We start from the raw sequence: 21,627 nt of genomic DNA, 5'->3' as shown, positions 1-21,627 counted from the left end.
ATGGGGGAGGCGGCCAGCCCCGCGCCCGCGCTCTGGGACTGGGACTACCTGGACCGCTGCTTCGCCCGCCACCGCGTCTGCATCTCCTTCGGCCTGTGGATCTGCGCCTCCTCCTGCTGGATCGCCGCCCACGCGCTGTAATGGGGACTGGGACCGGGCGGCGCGGGGGAGGGGGCCGGGTCTGAGGCGGGGGGCGCGGGGCGACGCCTCCCGCCAACTCCCTCCTGGAAACCTGGAGGGAAGGGGGCATAAAGCGGGGAGGCAGGAGGCGGCGCGGTGCCAGGATCGAAACGACCCTTCCGCTGTGGACTGAAGTCGGATAGGACTTCTTTCCGGATTCCGTGCACAGGGAGGGGGAGGCTGGGCTGTGGGCCAGTAGGAAGAGGCCGGGTCGTGCGGTGCGTGGAGCCCTCGAAGGCAGCCGCGAGTCCTGGGTTCTATTGTCACCCTTTCTCCATCGACCGGAGGTGTGAGCTGGGCAAGCTGTAAAGCCTCAGAGCCTCATTTTCCTCACCTAAACGGGGTTAATAACTGATGGGACGGATGGCAGGATTAAATGAGTAGGTTTCCGTAAAGCTCTTAGTATGTGCTCATTATACATCCTTATTATTGCTCCTGTCCTGCCACCAACCTTTGGCAGAGGGCAAGGACCTTGGACAAGGCTCTTGGCGTTTCTGGCCTCCCTTTACCCCAGGCCCTCTGATCTGGGTAGGGGGACTGGCTGTGATCTGATTCTGGCCAGTACCTGGAGCCATCTGGCCAGGTGGTCACCATAACCTGGGTTCTATGAAGTCTGGCTAAAGAGGGCCTCCAGATCTTCGGGCACCCTGTCCCAAGCTGGTGCAACCCAAGTATTCCCTGGCAGAGGAGAAAGGATCAGCATCCCGGGGGAGGTTGGCACCTGCTCATCTTAGGCACTCTTAAGATGATATTTGATATTGTTGCGGAGATCTGGCAACCCCCCTACCCAGTCATTGGAACGCAAATGAAAAGACACTTGGAACATTTAACGTGGGCCTAGTGTTGCATTTATTAGCTCATGTCTTCCCTGCCACAACCCCACGAGGGAGGGACCGTTATTACTCCCATTTACCCCCCCCCCCCAGGAAGCTGGAGGTTCTGACAGCTTTACTAATTTGCCCTAGCGAATGGAAAGAACCGGACCGCCAGACCCTTTTCGAAAGGGGCACACTTGTGAGGATTAAACTGTCCAGATCAGAGGTGGACACCAACGAGCCACTCTCTGTGCGTTCTCTCATTTGGTCCTCACAGCCGCCCTGAAGTCAGCAGTATTAGACATTTCCTGAGCTGGAAACTAAAGGTGGGAGAGGTTAGGTAACTCCGTTGAGAATGCCCAGCCACTGATGGCTCAGAGCCTGGAGCCTGTTTCCGATTCTGTGTCTCCCTCTCGCTCTGCCCCTCCCCCGTTCATGCTCTGTCTCTCTCTGTCCCAAAAATAAATAAACGTTGAGAATGCCTAGCCAGTCAGTCTGATGAGAGCCGAATCTGCTTTTTCAGCCTGCCTCAGGTCTGGACACACCCATCTGTCGTCAGGACTTTGCCATCCCTGAGCCTCCTCTTGTCCTTGGGGAATGTATATCCTCCGAGCTGTGTGTGGCCTGGGGTAGGGTTAGCCCGGATCCCTGACCCGAGGGCTGGGGAAATGGCTAAAGAACAGCAGGGTACAGAGAAAGCCTCCACGTGTGAAGCCAGAGGGTCGGCCATTAACTCAGCTGGTCACCATTGGCCTCACTTTTCTCCACTCTCTAATGGGAGGGTTGAAATAAACTATTTCTTTTCTTTTTCTTTTTTTTTTTTTTAAGCCTTTGTTTTTTTGAGAGACAGAGACAGAGCATGAGCAGGGGAGGGGCAGAGAGAAAGGGAGTCACAGAATCAGAAGCAGGCTCCAGGCTCTGAGCTGTCAGCACAGAGCCCGGCGCGGGGCTCGAACTCATGAGCCGTGAGAGCATGACCTGAGCCGAAGTCGGACGCTCAACCGACGGAGCCACCCAGGCGCCCTGAAATAAACTATTTCTAATCTGAATCCAACTCAGAGAGTCTCTAGAGCCTTCACTCTTAGGCTTTGAATTGGTGCCAGGAGCCCAGGGCCTAGATGAAAGGTTGCTGTTCTCACTGTGAGCTCTGGGCTTCGTCTGGCAGATCAGGAAATGTTCTGGAACCCAGCAGCCTTCCATCCCCGTCCCCTGCTCCCAAGGGCCGACCCTCAGAACCAGGCAAACAGTCTAACCGTGAGGAGTGAGTACCACCCTGTGGTTGATGGAAATAAAACAAGAAGTGCAGTTATCCCGGCCCAGATATGTAACATGGAAACATCTAGAACAAAGTGTTTCTGAGATCTGATCAGGTGTTTCTGAGCGACCTCTGACTCCTTCCATCCTGTTGTGCCTTTCTGTGCTTGTTCTAGGGGAGTGGGGTGGGGCAGGAAGAGGGGAATAAGGGAGAGAGACCAGCAGTGGGCGACTCTAGGGAGAGGTCAGCCCAAAGTGCCATGGCATCTTCGAGGAGTTTTGCTCTCCGTGTATGTTAAGAACATGCTCCGGGCGCCTGGGTGGCTCAGTCGGTTAAGCGGCCGACTTCGGCTCAGGTCATGATCTCGCGGTCCGTGAGTTCAAGCCCCACGTCAGGCTCTGTGCTGACAGCTCAGAGCCTGGAGCCTGTTTCAGATTCTGTGTCTCCCTCTCTCTGACCCTCCCCCCTTCATGCTTTGTCTCTCTCTGTCTCAAAAATAAATAAACATTAAAAAAATTAAAAAAAAAAAAAAAAGAACATGCTCAACTTGACAAGGGCCAGCAAAAGCCCAGCCGCCCCACTGCACACATGAACTCCTTAGCAGGATTTCACTTGAATTGAAAAGAAACAAGTTGCCTTTTTAATTTAGGCAATTAACTGTACTCTGCAGTTAACCACAGTGATTGGGTTACTTTTATAACCCACAAGCTTCCTTTCAAAAAATAAAACCCCATAGCTAGTTTGTTAGCATTGAGTGGTGGGTCATGAACTTGAGTTGGCCAGATTTGTAGGAGGAAAGAAATGCCTCTTCGTTAGAGAGGCAGGTCTGGCTCCTGCCACGGGCTGGTTCTGGAGTCTTTGATCCTTTATTTTCCCATCTGTAAACTAAGTTCAGAAATACCTGCTGAATATCTGGGGGAGAGAGTGCCTCACGAGGACACAAAATCACAGTTGCCCTTTGCAGACACCTGCGTTGGGAACCCACTGATGGCTCCCGCGTTCCGTCCATACCCATCCACACCTCCGTCTGTCACCACAGGCTTCTCTATCTGAGGTGTACAAAGAAATCTGGACGGGACCAGTCAGCGCTGTGCGCGGCATGCTGCCTCCTGACCAGCCTGTGTGACACCATCGGAGCGATTCTGGCCAGACAGCTCACGATCCAGGTGCGTAGGGCCCACAGGGTGACAGTAGCTTCTGTCTAGTTCCCTCACCATTGAGGTACGATCTCACCTCATGCCCGCGCCCCTGTTGGTCTGTCTGCCCCTGCCCAGTGCCCCTGCCCTGATAGCCACAGGGCTCACTGCTCACCTCCTTCAAGTCTTTGCTCAAAAGTCACCTTCTCGATGAGGCCTAACCAGAGCACTCGTGTAGACTTGTGCCCTCCCTCTACCGCAGGTTCTCCGGAATCCTTCGTCCTGCTCCGTTTTTTCCCAAAGCGGACCCCCCCCCTCAATACACCATCTATTTTACTGAGTGTGTCTGTTGCTCATTGAACTACTAGTGTGCCAGTTCTCCAGGGGCAAAACTTTGTGTTCACTACCGTATCCCCATCCCTTAAAACAGCAGCTGGCACATCGTAGATGCTCCATAAGTAGCGATTGTTGTGGTCATTGTTTTTAGAGCCTGGAGCCCAGCCTCAGTTCAAACAGGGGTGGCTGAGTGCTTTCCCAAGTGGTAATGCAGGCCTTGGGGCAAGTGAGAAACAGTTGCAAGCTCTTCTGAAGTCTAGGCCCTCAAACCTGTGTAGATGGGGCCTGTCCCAAAACACATATCCCAAAGGAATGTGCCCTGGAGAGGCACCTCATGGGGCTGGCACCCACCCAGGTAGACATGGAGGAAGGCGGCCTCATGGCCGGGACACACACCTGGGAGTTCTAGACCCTGTTTCAAACAGTATTGTCTCACAAACAAACCACCTTTCATTCTGGGTGCCCATTCTCATTGGCTGCTGGAACCCAATGATGCTCAGCCCGAGTCCAAGAATAGTAGCTGATGTTTATTAAATCCTTCGCTGCGGGGGCGCCTGGGTGGCGCAGTGGGTTGAGCGTCTGACTTCGGCTCAGGTCATGATCTCACAGTTCGTGAGTTCGAGCCCCACGTCGGGCTCTGTGCTGACAGCTCAGAACCTGGAGCCTGCTTCGGATTCTGTGTCTCCTCCCTAACTTGTGCTCTGTCTCTGTCGCTCTCAAAAATAAATAAATGTAAAGAGAAAAAAAAAATCCTTCACTACGTGCTTGGCAATGAGGGCTTGTCATGCATTCACTCATTTAATCCTCGAATTATCTTAGGACATAGGCTCTCTCCTTATCCCTGTTTTACACATGTGGACACTCAGACTTAGCGGCTGAACAACTTTGGGAAGGATCCAGTAAGCAGCAGTGGCAAGATCCAGACTCCAGAGTTTGCTCCTCACCATTGTTACACTGGCATAGTAGCTGGTGCGTTTGTGGGTAGGAGCCTTGTGCTTTCCTGCTTGCCGGTGCTGGTCTAAGCACTTTCCCTGTAGTGCTTCATGTAATCTGCTTAGCACTGAGAGAGGCACCATGACTACCCCTGTTTTACAGACGATGAAACAGAGGCCCAGAAAAGTCCAGCGGTTGGGCCAGAGTCACACAGCAAAGAGTAACCGTGCACCGGAAAGAGCGCAGCATGGGAAGTAGAGGGCGGGTTCTGCCGATGGGCCTCCACGTAAGGGATTGCTCGTTTCAGCGCCCCGTTCTCCTCGTCAGGCAAATAGAGGTGATGACCAGCCTTTCCTGGGGTTGGCAGGCGGCTTCGGAGGAAGTACCTCATCAGGGGCAGAGGAGATCCAGGATGACAGGTGCTGTGATTGCTGGAGAATGTTTGGACGCCATGACTCTATTTCCTTTGCCCCCAGGTTTTCACGGGTGCCTACCTAGCAGCTGTTGACTTGGTAAACTTTGTGTTCATCCTCTTCCCGGTCTGCGGCTCCAAGTTGAAGTCTAATTTGGGTGAGTGTGTGGCCATCTGTTCCTGTCTTCATTCATCAGTGCGCCAAGCGCCTACCCCCTGTCAGGCTTCAGCTGGGCCCCTGCCAGGCACGGACACATGAATGAGCTCGGAGACCCCACCCAGGGCCGAGAGACGGGGCCCTAAACGGTCATTAACGCAGCTTGCGAGGAGGTGCGTGCACACCGTGGGCAACCAGAGGGAAGGATGTGACGTTAGATCAGGGGCCGCAGGGAAGGGTATTCCAGGTGAAAAGAACAGCATGAGCGAAGGCCAGGAGGATGTGTGTGCATGACTCGGGGAATGAACAGTGATATCTCAGTTTGTGAACCCGGGTTGGCCAAACACAGCCCCGTAACTTCCAGAAATGGATGCCAGGAATGGGCGCAGGCCACCTCAGGCAGAGTGGGGGCTGAAAGTTACTGAGGTAGGATGGGTCGCCCTGAGTATGCCGGACCGGGCGTTCTGAGAAGGGGCAGCCGTGTGCCCCCGCCGTGGCGCAAAAGGGGAGTGCTTGCATCAGTGGGGTAACGTAAGATCCCCAAGCTGCTCAGCGCTGCCCAGAGGAGACGTGTTCCTACTACAGTTCTTGGAGGACTGTCTGTCTCATATTTTAAGGAGACTTCCAAGACCGTGCTCCTTTTTGGCTCACAGCTTCAGGCCCTGGCACAAACACCGTGATGCATTCTCCAAAGCTGTGCCGGTTCAGCTCTGTGCCAGGCTCTGTGGAGATTACAGAAACTGCCGGCCCTCGGGGAGTTCCAGTCTCGCAGAGGCAACTCTGTGTGCACAGACACGTGTGAAAAGAAAATGCTTTGAGGGCCGAGGAAGGAGAAGAGCGCCAGTCGTGCGAGTGGGTGGGATGAGGTGGTGGGGAGGAAAGATTCCTCCAACGGGGTGGCAGAGCTACGGGGCCTTGAAGGGTGGAGAGGATCTGGCCTGTCGAGCAACGTGGGAACCCGCTCTGGCATCGGAGATGGGCGCACACCGGAGATGCAGCTCTCCGTTGAGTTCTAGACCCCAGGGGCCTGTGGGATTTTGGTGTTTGTTGCAGGTCGGGGCTCCCGGGAGAGGAAGAGGAGGCAGCGGCTCAGGGCCAGTGTCTTTGCTCTGGCCCTGCCGCTGAGCCTGGGGCCAGGCTGGGCTCTCTGGGCCGCCGTCCGGAAGGCGTCAGGCCCTGTCCGAGGGCCCCAGCGGAGGCTACTGGAGAGCCTGCTGCAGGTGAGGCCGAGCCTGCCCAGGAGGTTGTGGGGATATGCATTCCCTTCCCTCTTCACAGCCCCAACAAATGCCCTGGGCAGGGGCAGGGGCAGGGGCAGGGGCAGCCCTAGCCAGAAAGTACTAAAAGCGGGAAAGGATGGGCTGTCTCCTCAGGGCGCTGAGTGTATCACCTGTTCCCTCAGGACAACACTGAAATCTTCGGCTACCTGCTGGGTGCTATCGCTGCCTTCGGCTCCTGGGCTTCCCGAATCCCCCCGCTCTCCAGAATCGTGAGGCTGGGTCGGGGCTGGGGCTGTGGGTCGCCATGGCGGGTCTTAGGGCATCTGGGAGCGTCTTCCGAGCTCCCGAGTCCTGGGGTGGAGGGGTTGTGTCGTGTGTGTGCATGTGTGCATGTGTGCATGTGTGCACGTGCAGGGGGTGGGCCGCCCACCCAGGGGAGGTCCTGAGGTCTGCGAGAGCCTCTCACAGGGGAGCCCACTGAGGTCTCTCCAGAGCAAAGGAAAGGCAGGCTGTCAGGAAGAAGGCATTGGGGTCCGATAAACAAACATTCCACTAGGAGACGAGAAGGTTTTAGAGGAGAGAATCCTACAGGTATTGGGGTTCCATCTGGGAGCATTTTGCTGCAGATCCTGTCCAGGCATCCAGGGTGAGGAAAGCCCTGTGTTGGCCAGTTCTGTAGGAGACTTGAGATGTGACTGGAGATGTGACGGGAGATGCTGTGCTTACCCTTGGGAAGCTCCCAGTCTCATGGAAGACATGGAAATGCAAAGCAGAATATTTTAAATGTTTATTTATTCATTTTGAGAGAGAGAGAGGGAGAGAGAGAATTCCAGCAGGTTCCACACTGCCAGCACAGAGCCCTACTCAGGGCTTGATCTCAAGAACCATGAGATCATGACCTGAGCTGAGATCAGGAGTTGGATGCTCAACCGGCTGAGCCACCCAGTCGCCCCAAAAGCAGGTTATTTTAATGCTCGAAGAAAGAATCAGATGTTAGGGGGTTCGCAAGAGGGAGAGAAGGCTCCTATGCTATTCCTATGAGTGAGGGTGAAAACTTCACACTGCCTGGTGGACGGGGCCAGAGACGCTTCCCATTGGCTCTGAAGGGAAGGCGAGATTGGAGGAGGCAGAGGTGAGGGAGGGAAAGCGGAGAGCAGGCGGGAAAAGCCACTGAGGCAGGAAGAGCAAGATATCGTGTGTGTGCAGAACTGCTCTGCTGTGCCGGGAGGGCCTCCCCGACAGGAATAATGGCCAGGCCTAACACAGGAAACGTGATGGGCCATCACTAGGTCTAAAGAAACCGCTTGCCCCAGAGCATCATTGAACAGCAGTTCCAGGATTTGGGGGGTATGGGGGGCAGGTGCTTAGTTGATCATTGGTAGGAAGCTGATGCCTGTGCTGTCATGGCCAGAAACCTCACGGGTGACGGGGCCTCCCAGCAAAGGCGCTGCCTCCGGATCAAGGGAGGGGAGAGTGGGGAGCCCCTGGGACGGTGGGGCTCGAAGCTGCGTCACGTGAACACCTTCAGAGGGGCTGGTACAGTGCCTGGCTGTATTAGTTTCCTGGGGCTGCCATTAGAAAGTATCACAGACTTTGAATAGCAGAAACGTATTGTCTCAAAGTACTAGAGGCCAGAAGTCCAGTATCAAGGTGTCCGCAGGGCCACGCTCCCTCTGAAGGCGCTAGGGAAGGATCTCTTCCAGGCCTCTTTCTAAATTTCTGGAAGTTCCTTGGCTGATGGCCGCGTAACTGCGCAACTCCAGTGTCCGCATGGCGTTCTTTCTCCCTGTGTGTGTCCTCACGTGGCCTTCCCTCTGGTCGTGTCTGTGCCCAGGCTTCCCTTTCATAAGGACACGGTCATACTGGATGAGGGTGCACTCTAATGACCTCATCTTTAACGTGATCATCTGCAGGGATCCTATTGCCAAAGAAGGCCACATTCACAGGCTCTGGAGGTTGGGACTTCAACATCTTTTGAGAGAGGGGAACGCAGTTCAACCCCTGATACCACCCACCTAACATAGCCCCAGGCCAGCCCCACCACTGACCTTCACTCCACTACATTTTATTCACGGCCTTGGTCACAACCTGAAATTAGCTCCTTCAGTTATTTACCAAGTTGGTCCCAGGTAGGACATCAGCGCCATGAGAACAGTGGTCTTGTCTGTTTTATTTCCCCTGTATTCCAGGTGCTGGGAGCCTGCTCATGGTCGGCTCTCAAATGAGTTACCTAAGGGGTACCTGGATGGGTGGCTCAGTCGTTTGGGTGACCGACTCTTGATTTTGGCTCAGGTCCTGAGCTCATGGTTTGTGAGATGGATCCCTGAGTCGGAGTCTGGGCTAACGGCATAGAGCCTGCGTGGGATTCTCTCTCTCTCTCTCTCTCTCTCTCTCTCTCTCTCTGCCCCTCCTCCACTTGTGTGCGTATGCATGTGTGTTCCCTCTCTTTCAAAAGAAATAAATGAACATTTAAATAATAATAATGATGATGATAGCAAGCGACATAATCTGGTCTGGAAAAAAAGAAGCTTATGGATGCAGGAACCAGAAGAGCCGTTTGGGGGCAGAAAGAGCAGCTTTGTTCTCTGTGGTCTTGGGAAATAGAAGCAAAACCAAGAGTGGAGAGAGGTTATGGGGGGTCCACATCCCAGTTATGGGTTAGATGCTTTGCATGGCTTCTGGCATATTGAGAGCAATTAGTATTGTTATTCTTGCCTTAGGAGCTAGTGGAGTCCCCATCACTAAAGGCATTCAAGCCTGATGGCCCCTTGGCAGGAAGATAGAGTTAGATTCTATTAAGGATAAGGTTGGGCAATCTCTGAGGCACTGCCAGCCTTGAGTATCTCTGGTTCCATAAAGAAGAACCCAGAGCTAGGGTCCCCTTATTACAGAGAAACTCAGCAGGGTTTGGGGTGTTCTAAGCAGCCTAGCCAGCATGGCCTTGAACCCTAGATCCCCCAGAAGCTGCTTCTAATTTACCCCTGCTGGGGGTGCTGAGGAGCAGAAGGCTGGGTGGCTTTGGTGGAAGAAGTTTCCATTCTTTCAGGAGTGCTTGAACAGAGCAAGGGGCATGACCCACCCGCTGACCAGTATGGGGTTGTGCTGGCAGCACTGGGACCCGTCGCTGCTGCAGGAGCTGACGCACGTCCTGCTTCGAGCGCCCCGCAATGGTTTCGCCGGGTAGCCACCCTGAGTTCTGTGTGACCAGCCAGACGAAGCCCACATGTGCTGGACAAAGACCTGCTGTATATCCAGTCGGCAAGCCAGTCCCAGTCTTCAGCAGCTGCTAAGCACCTACAGCGTATCCAGCGTGTAGGCAGACAGAACCCAACAGGCCCCAGGACTGACCAGGAAGAGAGATGGGAGTTTTGAAGTCAGTGAGCTCTGTGCGCGGGTTGGCACATGAATGACGGCAGAGAGCCCACGCAGAGCAGCAGCAAGTGCGAGTCAAGAGGCAGAAGGCAGTTCCCAGCCCTGACCCTGCAAGTCACTGGCCATCAGTGTCCTCTGTAAATGGGGGTCAGTAGCCTGGGGGACCCCTAAGGGTTTCTCACCACAACAGTGCTGTCTGGGACAGAGCCACTTCCTGGGCCGAGTCAGGTGGAAGGGGACAGGGCTGCTTCCCGGGCTGTGTCAGGTGGGAAGGGCCTCTGGGGCCGACAAGCCAGGGGCCACCCTCCCCAGCCTGGCTGCTGTCTCTGTTAACCAGTCTTCAGGGCAAGGCTAAAAACAAAATAACCAAAAACAGGAAACCCTGGAAACCAAACCTGAAGAAATGCAAAGGGAAGTGTAACACTCCCAAGGAATCTTTTTGAGAGTTAAAATAAAAATGGGGAAAATCAGCCAAACCTTGCTTTTTCCTCTGAAAGTTTTTCAATCTCTAGCCAATACCTGTATATCTCTAGATACAGTTATTTAATGAGTAAAATAAACTACATATAATTTATACTTCTATAGATTTAAATATACTATGTTATTATATATAATTGAAAATATACAGTATTTGTGTATATACATATAAATGTATATATAAGGTGACTTCATACCTGTAAAAGGTATTTAACATATAAATATTGAATATGTTTCTTTTTTTTTTTTTTAACCAATATTGCCATCACTCTTTCTCCAAAAATATTCCCTTGGCTTCAAAACTTCCAGAATGTCACCTCTAATTGTCCTGACTTTTTCCGGCTGGCCAGGTTGAGGATTGGTGGTCCCAGGAAGAGAAGTCAATCCTTACCTGTTCATACTTCATCAAAAGTCCCTCCCGTTCTCCCAGGTGACACTCGTGAGCCACTACCCAGTGCCAGGGGTTAGGGGTGCCGAGATGGGCAGGACGCTGCCCTGCTCTCGGGAGCCCTCTGTCTGTTGAGATGTGTCATGTGTAATGGAGCCTAGAATGGGAGTTATTCACCCCTGTTAGGGTGGAGGTGTATGGAAGACTTCTTTTTTTTTTTTAAGTTTATTTATTTATTTCGAGAGAGAGAGAGAGAGAGTGAGCACAAGTGGGGGAAGGGCAGAGCCCAACGTGGGGCTCAAACTCACCAACTTTGAGATCACAACCTGAGCCGAAACCAAGAGTTGGACACTTAGCCGACTATGCCACCTAAGTGTGGGGGGGGGCGGGGGGTGGGTTTGTTAGAGTTGAGCTTACGCCAGGTTTTGAGGCATGAATAGGAGTTCACCAGGTAAAGGAAGCAGCTTGAGCAAAAGCTGGAAAACTAATAGAAGCAGCACCTTTGGGGACTGGCCATGGGCAGAAGGCTTGCGCTCCAACCTGCCAAGGGCAGGACCAAAGGCCTAGATCTTAGAATCCTGCTCCGAGGGGGCTGGAGGACAGCAGTGTTCCTGCACAGCTCCCTCCTCTCTCTGTCCAGTGCCAGGGTAAGGCATTTCCCTCCATCCACCTGTGGACCCGGCTCCTGTCGGCCCTGGCGGGCCTCCTCTATGCCTCGGCCATTGTGGCCCACGACCGGCGGCCTGAGTACCTGCTTCGGGCCACACCCTGGTTCCTGACCTCCCTCGGCCGTGCTGCACTGGACCTCTCTGTATCCACGCTGGGCCTAGGGGGCTTGACTGCTGGTGTCTCATCTCCCCCTATCCCTGCGGTGCCCTCCTTCCCTATGGCTAGATGGCACTCTCTCCCAGGGGCGCCAGGGAGGAGGTTTGAAGCCTGGGGCAGACAGATGCAATGGCAATCATTTGCAATTTTGTATTCTGTTCCCTTTATATATATACTATATGGAGCAATTATCTCTTGGCTGGAGCTCTGAGAAGCCGCAAGCGGGGGTGTGCAGGCCCCAGGAGCAGACCCAGGTTCCAGTCTCAGTGCTGCTCCTCACATGGGCCGGTCCCCACCCTCCTGTGAACCCGTTTTCCTCATCTTTGCCCTGTCTTTCTCACAAGGCTAGGAAGGGGCTTTGCAAGCTGACCTGCCACGCAGGGGTGATCATCCCGTTCTGTTGTCTTTGGCACTGGAACCTTGGGTTGGGGAAGCAGAGATCAAAGCTGACAAGGGCTGCCCTTTGTCAATGATTGCTTTCTGGTTCCCCAGGGGTTGTCGCCTGATGTGATGACACCCCAGTGACCTTGACGTGAGAACCTCAAGGGCAAGCTAAGCTCAGACATTGGGCAGATAGAGAGGTGGACAGCGGGTAATTTGTGTATGAAGCACCTGTGGATTTATCATAAATAATTTAGAAATCGTTAGAAACTGTGATTTTCTCCTGTGCTGTACTAGTTTTCTGGGGCTGCCCTATTAAGTTACCCAACATTGGTGGCTTGTCACAACAGAAATGTGTTCTCACGGTTCCAGAGGCTACAAGGCCGAAGTCCAGGCAGGGCCACACTCTCCCGGAGGCCCTGGGAGAGAAACTTCCCTTGTTTGTTCCAGCGTCTGATGGCTCCTGGTGCTCCTGGGCTTGGGGCAGTGTAATTTCATTTTTTACCTCAGTCTTCACATGTTCGTCCCTTCATGTAGCTCTGTGGGTCCACCCTAATCCACTGTGACCTCATCTTAATTATATCAGCAAACATCCCCCCTTTTTTTTAAAGATTTTATTTTATTTTAAGGGGGAGATGCCTATTTTCTTTTAAATGTTTATTTTTGAGGGCAAGTGAGAGCAAGTGGCAGAGAGATGGGGACAGAGGACCTGAAGCAGGCTCTGCGCTGATGGCCCAAAGCGGGGCTTGAAGTCATGAGCTGTGAGATCATGATCTGAGCTGGTCAGATGCTCAACTGACTGAGCCACCAGGGTGCCCTTTAAAAGATTTTATTTTTAAGTAATCTTTACACCCAGCGTGGGGCTCAAACTCACAATCCTGAGAGTTGCATGCTTTTCTGAGCCAGCCAGTTGCCCCAAGACCCTATTTTTTTTTTTAAGTTTATTTATTTATTTTGAGAGAGACAGAGACAGAATGACTGGGGGAGGGGCAGAGAGAGGGAGAGCGAGAGGATCCCAAGCAGGCTCTGTGCTGCCAGAACTCACAAAACTGAGACCGTGACCTTAGCTGAAACCAAGAGTCGGACGCTTAACTGACTGAGCCACCCAGGCGCCCCTCCCCCGGACCCTATTTTTAAATGAAGTCACTTTTGGAGTTTCCAGATGGATATGAATTTGGGCAGGGGAGGAACACTATTCAACCCACTCCATGTACTGTCCCTTCAAGGGACAAGCCAAGCCCTTCAAGGAAGGTGTTTTTCAAAATGCTTTTGATTAACAAGTATTTACTGAGTGCTTGTTGGGGGGCAAGGTGTTGCTGGCTGCTGAGTCCTCGTGGGGGAAATGTGGAGAAAGTCAGACCTGCTCTGTTCTTAAATGAGCTCATGTCTGTTTTGGGGCCCACCCAGGCAGGATCATCTGGGGAGAGAGAGCCCTTGGGGTGCAGAGGCGAAGGTAGCCCTGGGTGGCTGAAATGCTGTGCTTTGTTGCACCTTAACTCTACCTCTCAGATCATTTTCCTTTCCTGGGTGATGAAGAGCAAGATGAGACGGGCCTTGGGGTTTGCCCCTGAAGCCAGAGAGAGCCCCGACACCCAGGCCCTTTTGACCTGCACAGACAAAGAGGAAGAAAGCCAGGAGGCAAGGTCTCGCCGGTTGGAAAACTGCTGGGCCCACCGGGGTCTGTGCGCAGGATGCTGGGCGTTTCTCGAGCTAGGACAGTTGGTCACTTTAAAAAACTACTACTATTTTTTATGAAAAAAAAAAAAAAAAACAAACAAAAACCCAAAACGCTACTGTTTATGCCCAGTGCTAAGGATGCCCTGAATAAATAGGATCTTCCACTTTCCCAACTACAACATATTTTTAAATGGGTTTTTGAGATCATTTAATAAACTTTAATGTATTTTGAGCAATGTAGATGAGATAGTTAAATGTCCGCTTAAGCTAGTTAGTAACTTCCTCATATATATAAGTTCACATACTACATAAATTAATAGGTTAATTTAGAAATAATATGATTTTACCCTATTTCATAAAAACACGTATTCCTAGTTGCACATGCATCTCTGACGTATACATCATCACCATCACTAACACAGCCCTTTTTTTTTCAGTTGATCTTGCCAAAAAGCTGATCTTTAAAGGTGCTGTTTATAGTAACATCCCCCATATACATCGTACCAGAAAATGTGTTTGTCTCCTTACCGATTTTAACAGGTGACCTAAGTAGGCAGAACTTACTCTAACTCTCAGTTTGTCTTTGTCAAAAGTCCTTGGTTCCAAAAAGCTGAGAAATTGCTTCATAATACAAGAGTGCTTGTAAGGACTTGAACATAAGGCAGCTCCCTCTTTTCTAAGATAATTTCTTGAGGAAAAAATCTCACCTGTTACCTAGGCTCCTCACTGTCCTTGTTTTTCTTCCAGAGAAGGTGAGTGAGTGAACTGGGTCCATCCCTTCGAATATTCTAGGTTTAACAATGTAATCTGACTGAGTTAATGCAACAGAAGATAGTGGTGGGCGCAGCCAAGGTAAAGGGGTTTATGTAAGAGCTTGGACCAAAGCTCCACATTCCCGTGGAGGCTCTAATGGGAGGTTATTTTCATTCCATTCTAGAAACTTGACGAAATTCTATCCCCAAAGGGAGCTAAAGTATTTAAAGAGAGAGAGCCCTGTGTGGCTTGGCATTCTGAAGGGATGACACAGAACCTTTGCAATGGCTTCCACGGTTCTTTACGAGCGATGGTTTTCAACGTGAGGTCCCCACACCAGCATCGCCTGGGAACTTGCAGGAAATGCAGTTCTAGGGCTCCATCAGCTCTACCCAATCTAAAACTGAGGGTGTTTTATTTTTTTTTTTAATTTTTTTTTTTTTACTTTGAGAGAGAGAGAGAGAGAGAGCAAGGGAGGGGAGAGAGAGGGGGAAAGAGAGAATCCCAAGCAGGCTCAGCTCAGATCCTGACAAGGGGCTCAGTCCTAAGACTGAGATCATGACCTGAGCTGAAATCAAGAGTTGGACACTCAACCGACTGAGCCATCCAGGCGCCCCAGACTGAGGGTGTTTTAATGAGTGCACTGGGTGCTTCTGATGCACACTAATGTTTGAGAACCACTGCTTTACAAAAGCATTTAGCACCTACTGCAGTGATTCCCAAACTTGGCCCAAACTTTAGAATCATCTGCAGGGGAGTGAGGGGCTTTGAAACTCTCCAGGTCACGTCCGTACCAATTAATCAGAACGTCCGCTGGGAGAGCTAAACATCAGTTGTTTTGTTTTCTAAGATGCCCAGGTGACTCCACTGTGCAGCAAAGTTTGGGAACCCCTGACCTACTGTGACATCAAAGACGGAGATAAGATACAGCTTATAGGAAGCAGAAAGGGAGATGGGCCATGAAAAAACAGAAATAATATTTTAGAGATGCTTTTGAAGGAACGGGATCTTGTTTTTAGAAAAAGTCTCCTGACTGAGAATTCTTTTTACCTCCCTGTCTCCACTTGAAAGAATTCAGACTGGGTGCCTCTCACCACATTACCACCCTGCAAATCACTGAGGACAATGGCAGCCATCAGTCGCTACATGGAGCTGACCATCGAGCCCGTGCAGCAGGTAAGCGGCCGGAGTCCAGAGGGGTGGGAAGTGGCCATGGAAGGCTTCCCGGAGGAGGTGATACTTTAGCTGCAGGATGGGCAGGATGAGACAAGAAAGCATGTAAAAGGAGGCAGGAGGTCTCCAAGGCCTCAGTGGGGGACAGATGAAAGGGTGGAGAGGAGGCAAGCGAGAGATCCTCGTACCGTGCCACCTGACTGTCATCCTGAGGGACAGGAGTCCAGGAGGCATCAGGACTAGAGACTCAGGGTCAGATGCGCCTGTTAGAGGTGTGTCTCTCAGGCAAGGTTGGGGGGCAGACCAGGGAAGAGGAGGTAGAAACAAGGCAGTCAGTGAGGGGCGCCGATAAGTCTAGGTGAGAGGTGGTGTGGCCTGAAGCAGGGGCAAGGCTGGGGCAGGTGGAGAGGCAGAGACCAAGTGGGGGGTTGGCGGGCAGAGTGCTGGGGGCGTGAGGGTGTAGGGTGAGAGAGGCTGAGGGCTCCCGATGACTCCCGGGGTTCCGGCCTGCACACAGGGCTTCCCAGGAGCAAGAACGTTAGAGAAGTGAGGGAAAGAGCTGACAGGAAGTCCGCCCCGTCGTCCCACACCCTCTGCGACTTCTCGTGGAGGTTTCCAGTGTCCTCAGGGTCACTAAATCCTGGGTTAGCTCTATCTTTGTTGAGATTCAACACGCTCGGCCACCGGCTGCTTCTGGCTTATGGGGCGCTCGCGCTCCCAGCTCCCCATGCTTTCCTCCCCTCAGTGTTCAGTCTGGGCACCCGTCCCCACGTGGCATCTCACACTTGCGGTGTCCAAACAGAACGTGGGATTTCCGTGCCCTCTCCCTCCCCCATCCTCCCATCCTAGGAAATGAATTCCTCTCTCCCCCTCAGTGCATGCCTACGCCCGTCCAGTCCGTGTGTGAGTCTCCTATTTACTTGGGGTAAAATAGATCCCACAGCCTCCTACCTCGTTTCCGTCTCCACTGGTAATCTTGTCCCACCCCCGCCCCCTGCACCCTGCAGCCAGGAGGGGCGATTCCTTGTGTTCCTCCTTGGCTTGAAACCCTCTGGCTTCCCATTTCATACAGAAGAAACTCTAAAGTTACACAGACTTCCAAGGCCCCAGGAGCCGAGCATTCCCTCTCTCTCTGACTGTGCCCACGTCTCTTCTCTCTTCGTTCACTCCTCCTAGCTGCCTGGGATTTCCCTCCGTTCCTGTGCCTCCAGTGCTCTTCCTCCCCATTTTTTTTTTTTTATACGGCTGCCTCCTTCCTTTCCTTCAACCTAAATGTCACCTTCTCCAAAAGCCACCCTGGACTGCACACTCAAAAGTAGCCCGCACCCCTCTGTGCTATTTCTCTATGTTAAATGTGCCTTTTTAAATGCTCTGCAAAGTACTTCCCGCTGTCTTTTACTTTTGTTTGTTGTCTGTCTCCTGCTGGGATAGAAACTTTGCCTCTGTCTGTCTTATTTGCCGAGACCCTGGTGCCTCGGGCCACAGGCCCTCAGTAAAGGATGTTTGGAGCGTGGCATGAAGTTCAGTGGTAGCAGCCGCCGCTCAGCTACCACTGAGGGTAGGTAGCTCATACGGGGCTCAGTAGGAGCTGGGACATACGGGTGCTCAGAGAGTTTGGGCCTGAGAGATAGGTTTCAGTCTTTGCTGTGGTTCCTTGGAAAGTGGGTGCAAGTAACGCTATGTGACATAAGTGTGTTCAGGGAGATTCAGCGCCTGCTTTCACAGGCCCACAGGTTTGAGAGCCCATTTCAGCCATTAAACGCCTCTTAGATGGGAAGTCTGGGGAAGGCACAGGGAGCCCCGGCAGCATCTGGCCAGTGTTTTGCACGAGAAATGTTTAAATCCTCAAACCTCAGAAACACGATAGTACAAAACTTGCATTCACTCTAACGCAATACCTGAAGCTTGAGTGGATTCTTCCTGCAGAACAGACTCCATTAAAGAAGAGTGTGTCCCTCTTTCTCATTCTCTTCCACTGAGGCCTCTGGCACGTTTTTTTTGAGCAAATACTCGCACTTGGCCTCTTCCTTCCGTGTCCACCAGAGGGCGAGTGGTGTCCCTGAGACAGCTCCCAGCAGGGAGTCTGCAGCCTGGCCATCCAGGGCTAGGGGCACCCCTTCTACAGTAGCCTGTTTATTGAGGGTTATTTGCCAGTCCCTGAGAAAATAATAACAGGCAGCACTTCTGTGATGCTTCTTGTGCTGGGCATAGTGCTTAGAGTACTGGTCTACGTGCTTTGTATACTCACGTAAACCTCACCGCCAACCCCTGAGGTATTAACCTCATTTTACAGATAAGGAAAATGAGGCACAGAGACATTAAGCAAGTTGCCCAAGGTCACACAGCTTGTCAGTGGCAGAACCAGGATTCAGAGTCTGTGCCCTTGACCACTATGCAACACTGCCTCTTACTTGGCATAATGTCTGACACCAAGAAAGCACTTGATAAATGGTTGGGTTTTTAAAAATTATTATTAATGCAAATTCTCATTAAGTATTATTATTTATATTGTTTTATTGTCTAATAATTAATCATTGTATTAGGATTTTAAATTGAGGCACAGAGAGGGTTAAGTAACTTGCCCAAGATGTCATAGTTAGAGAAGCACAGGAATGGGTTTCAGATAAAGCCCGTCTGATTCATAAAGAGAGCATGTTCAGGATGCCTGGGTGGCTCAGCTGGTAAAGCATCCGACTTCAGCTCAGGTCACAATCTTGTGGTTCGTGAGTTCGAGCCCCGCATCAGGCTTTGCTGCCGGCTCAGAGCCTGGAGCCTGCTTTGGCTTCTGTGTCTCCCTCTCTCCCTGCCCCTCCCCTGCTCATGCTCTGTCTCTCTCTCTCTCTCTCTCGAAAATAAAATAAACATTAAACATTTTTTTAAAAAATAAAAACAAGAGAACAAGTTCTCTGTGCTCATTTCATGCCTGCTCAGTTGGCAAAATTTTCCTTTTTTTTTCATGAGAATGTCCCAGTGGGCAAGGTTGTGGTGAAATAGGTCCCCTGTTGGCAAGTGCATTGATGTATGTCCCATCTGCACAGCCACCTGGAAGTGGACAACAAGGACCGCAGGGGCACTTATTGTCTGCTCAGCAGCCCCCCCTGGGCACTGGGCACTGTCCTAAGGAAGGGTCTTCTAGAAGATGCAGCTGGGTTCAGCTGAGCTGAGGGGCTAAGGACCTTGGGGTCCTTGGGATCAATGGCTTGGAGCATCTGAAAACTCCATTTTCCCTCTTGATTCAGACTTGGTCGGGCCCTGAGGAATTTATAGAATCTATCGTTGATGGGGGCGCCTGGGTGGCTCAGTCGGTTAAGCGTCCGACTTCAGCTCAGGTCACGATCTCGCAGTCTGTGAGTTTGAGCCCCACATCGGGCTCTGTGCTAACAGCTCAGAGCCTGGAGCCTGCTTCCGATTCTGTGTCTCCCTCTCTCTCTGACCCTCCCCCATTCATGCTCTGTCTCTCTCTGTTTCAAAAATAAATAAACTTAAAAAAAAAAAATTAAAAAAAAAAAAAGAATCTATCGTTGATGTTGCCTGGGAGGCCCGTGCCCCCCACCCCCTAGCCTGTCTAGCCAACTCTCGTGTGAAACTGTGTACTTAACCCATCCAGGGCTAGAGCCCCATGTGGTTTGGGGCCCAGTACGAGTAGCCATTCTCATGTGTCCAGGGCATTACATCTGAGCCCTGTGACACCCCTTCAAATGAGGCAAGGCAGGGATTACCACCCCCTTCGCTAGATACATACCTTGGCATGTGCTTCATTGTGGAAGATGTGGATCCAGAAGGCAGGCTGTTGCCCTGTGATGTGTCAGTGGAACGACCCAAATCCTGCCCACTCTGAAACCCTGGCCAACAGAGCTTCCAGGAGCTCTGACAGCCCCCAGGAGCTCTGTGGGGGAAGCTCTCTCTGAGATGGATGGATGGATGGATGGATGGACAGATGGATGGTGGATGGATGGGCAGATGGATGGATGGATGGATGGATAGACAGACAGATAGATAGGTGATAGATACAAATCTTGTAAGTCTCTTCCTCCCTTTAACCTCCCCACCTGTTGGTGGGTATGAACCCATGCAGTGCATTTTGGCAGTTGCTGTCCAAATTACAAATGCACGTATCCTCTGATCCAGCAATTCCACTTCTAGAAATTGGTCCTTTAAAAACCCTGAAACCTTGGGTGTACGGTATAATTTATTGCAGTCAGTGTTGTAAAAGCAAGAGATTGGAGGGCTCCTGGGTGGCTCAGTTGGTTAAGCATCCAACTTCTGCTCAGGTCATTAACTCATGGTCTGTGGGTTGGAACCCTGCGTCGGGCTCTGTGCTGACAGCTCAGAGCCTGAAGTCTGCTTCAGATTCTGTGTCTCCCTCTCTCTCTGCCCCTACCCCACTTGCACTCTGTCTCTCTCGGAAAAAAAAAAAAAAAAACAGCCAAGCAAACAAGCATGAGACTGGAAATGCCTTCAATGTCCATCAGTTTGAGGACAGGTTAAGCAGATTGTGAACACTTACATGATGCCACAAAAGAAACAAAAAGAAAAACAAAAGCCTCTGCTCTAGAGCTATCTCTAGGACACATTGTTAAGTGAGAAAAAGAAAGGTGCATAGGAGAGTGTAGATGTGCTGGCAGCCTTTGTAGAACTAGGGAAGTCATATATCTGCATTCGATAGGTTATGTATGGACTATCTGGACAGATACACAAGAAACTGAGCGTTGGTTGCCCCTGGGGAGAACTGGGTGCCTGGGGAATTCAGGTGGGAGCGGACCTCGCATTCTACACCCTTTTGTACCTTTTAAAAAACATAAATGTTCATTTATTTATTTTGAGGGGGGGGGGAGAGAGAGAATCCCAAGCAGGCTCTGCACTGCCAGCACAGAGCCAGATGCAGGGCTCGATCCCATGAACCAGGATATCATGACCTGAGCCCAAATCAAGAGTCTGAGCTCATCCGACTCAGCCACCCTTTGGTACCTTCTGAACACCAGCGCATGTGAATGCTTCGACAATTCAGAAATAAAGTAGACTAAGTCTCCCTGCCTGCCCTTTGCCCACACACCCTGCAGGCAGGCTGCAGCACCACCCGGCTGCCTGGCGATGGACAGATGAACCCTGGAGACGCGAACCTGCAGGAGCCGCCCTCTTACCCTCCCGTTCAGGTCATCCGGGCCCGCGTGTCTTCCAGCAGCTCCTGCGAAGTCTCCTCCATCAACTCCGACCTTGAGGTACTCACACGCTGCTGCCTGCCAGGTGCATGGCTTGTCCTTCACTGACACTTGCCGGGGCTTCCACGGTGCTCGAGCTGCTGTGCCCTAATCCGCCCACGCTGGCCTCCTGCCTGCCAAGCAGTGAAGGGGCGTGCATGGGGCAGCGCCCACGCGGGGTGTGTTGAGAAGAGGTTTACACGGTCAAATGAGTCAGGGAAGCACTGCATGTCATGGTCCCATCTTAAAGAGTCACCCGCACGTTCAGGTCTTACAGAAATAAACACATGCGTAATTAACATTTATTAGAGTCTGGGTGTTCCCCAAACCCACTTGACCGTGGAGCATCCCTTCCAGAGAGGAGCAGCAGCTACACCTGCGGTGTCCTCAGGGTCATACACAGGAGCCCCGTGGTGGACACCATGCCTGGCACTGTCATCATTTTGAGTTTTTGGATCTGTGAGCAAGACACATGTCATATTTTGGATGCCAGCAACAGGTGTAACTCCCTGGTCCGAGCTCTTGGGTCACTGCCTGTCCCCCAGCTGTGGCTCCCAGCCCTGTTCTGTGAGGAAGTTTCCTGTTGTGGAAAATGAGAGCAAGGACAGGGTAGTGGGCACATGATGTCAACAGGAGAGTGTCCACTGTCTTTTGGCAGGGGTTGGGTGGAGGAAGAAGGACAGTCCTTTACCCTGGGTTTGCCTTCTACTATTTTGGAGTTCAAATGCCCTTTTATAAAATGATGATAATAGTAAGGGGGGGGTTGGTGTTGGTTTTAATGGCCTTATTTTGCAAAACAGCCGCTTCGCCATCTTGGATAAGCCCCCAAACTTGTTGAACTCGTTGTGAAACCCCAAATCCAAAAGACTCAGAGCCACTGATCTGTGGGATAAAGTCCCGATTTGTTAATGTGAGGTTCTAGACCTTTCACAACTACCC

At 51.7% G+C, this 21,627-nt stretch overlaps 1 protein-coding gene across 2 annotated transcripts in view; it reads left to right on the top strand.

Annotated features, from left to right (window-relative positions):
- Positions 1–21,627, top strand: part of TMEM44 (transmembrane protein 44) — a 34,507-nt gene continuing 12,880 nt past the window's right edge. Inside the window, exons 1-9 of one of the 2 annotated variants that reach the window (XM_030329940.1) lie at positions 1–137; positions 3,290–3,416; positions 5,132–5,225; positions 6,278–6,444; positions 6,627–6,713; positions 11,322–11,492; positions 13,397–13,525; positions 15,389–15,493; positions 20,551–20,709. In XM_030329940.1, coding sequence (XP_030185800.1) covers positions 1–137; positions 3,290–3,416; positions 5,132–5,225; positions 6,278–6,444; positions 6,627–6,713; positions 11,322–11,492; positions 13,397–13,525; positions 15,389–15,493; positions 20,551–20,709 — 1,176 coding nt within the window. The remainder of the gene's footprint in view (positions 138–3,289; positions 3,417–5,131; positions 5,226–6,277; positions 6,445–6,626; positions 6,714–11,321; positions 11,493–13,396; positions 13,526–15,388; positions 15,494–20,550; positions 20,710–21,627) is intronic. The other variant, XM_030329942.1, reaches the window with a different exon arrangement.

The sequence above is a fragment of the Lynx canadensis genome, chromosome C2 (genome assembly GCF_007474595.2).
Source record: "Lynx canadensis isolate LIC74 chromosome C2, mLynCan4.pri.v2, whole genome shotgun sequence".
Classification (NCBI taxonomy): Eukaryota; Metazoa; Chordata; class Mammalia; order Carnivora; family Felidae; genus Lynx; species Lynx canadensis.
Note: the sequence above shows the minus strand (reverse complement) of the source record. Positions and strands in the feature narration are given on the sequence as shown.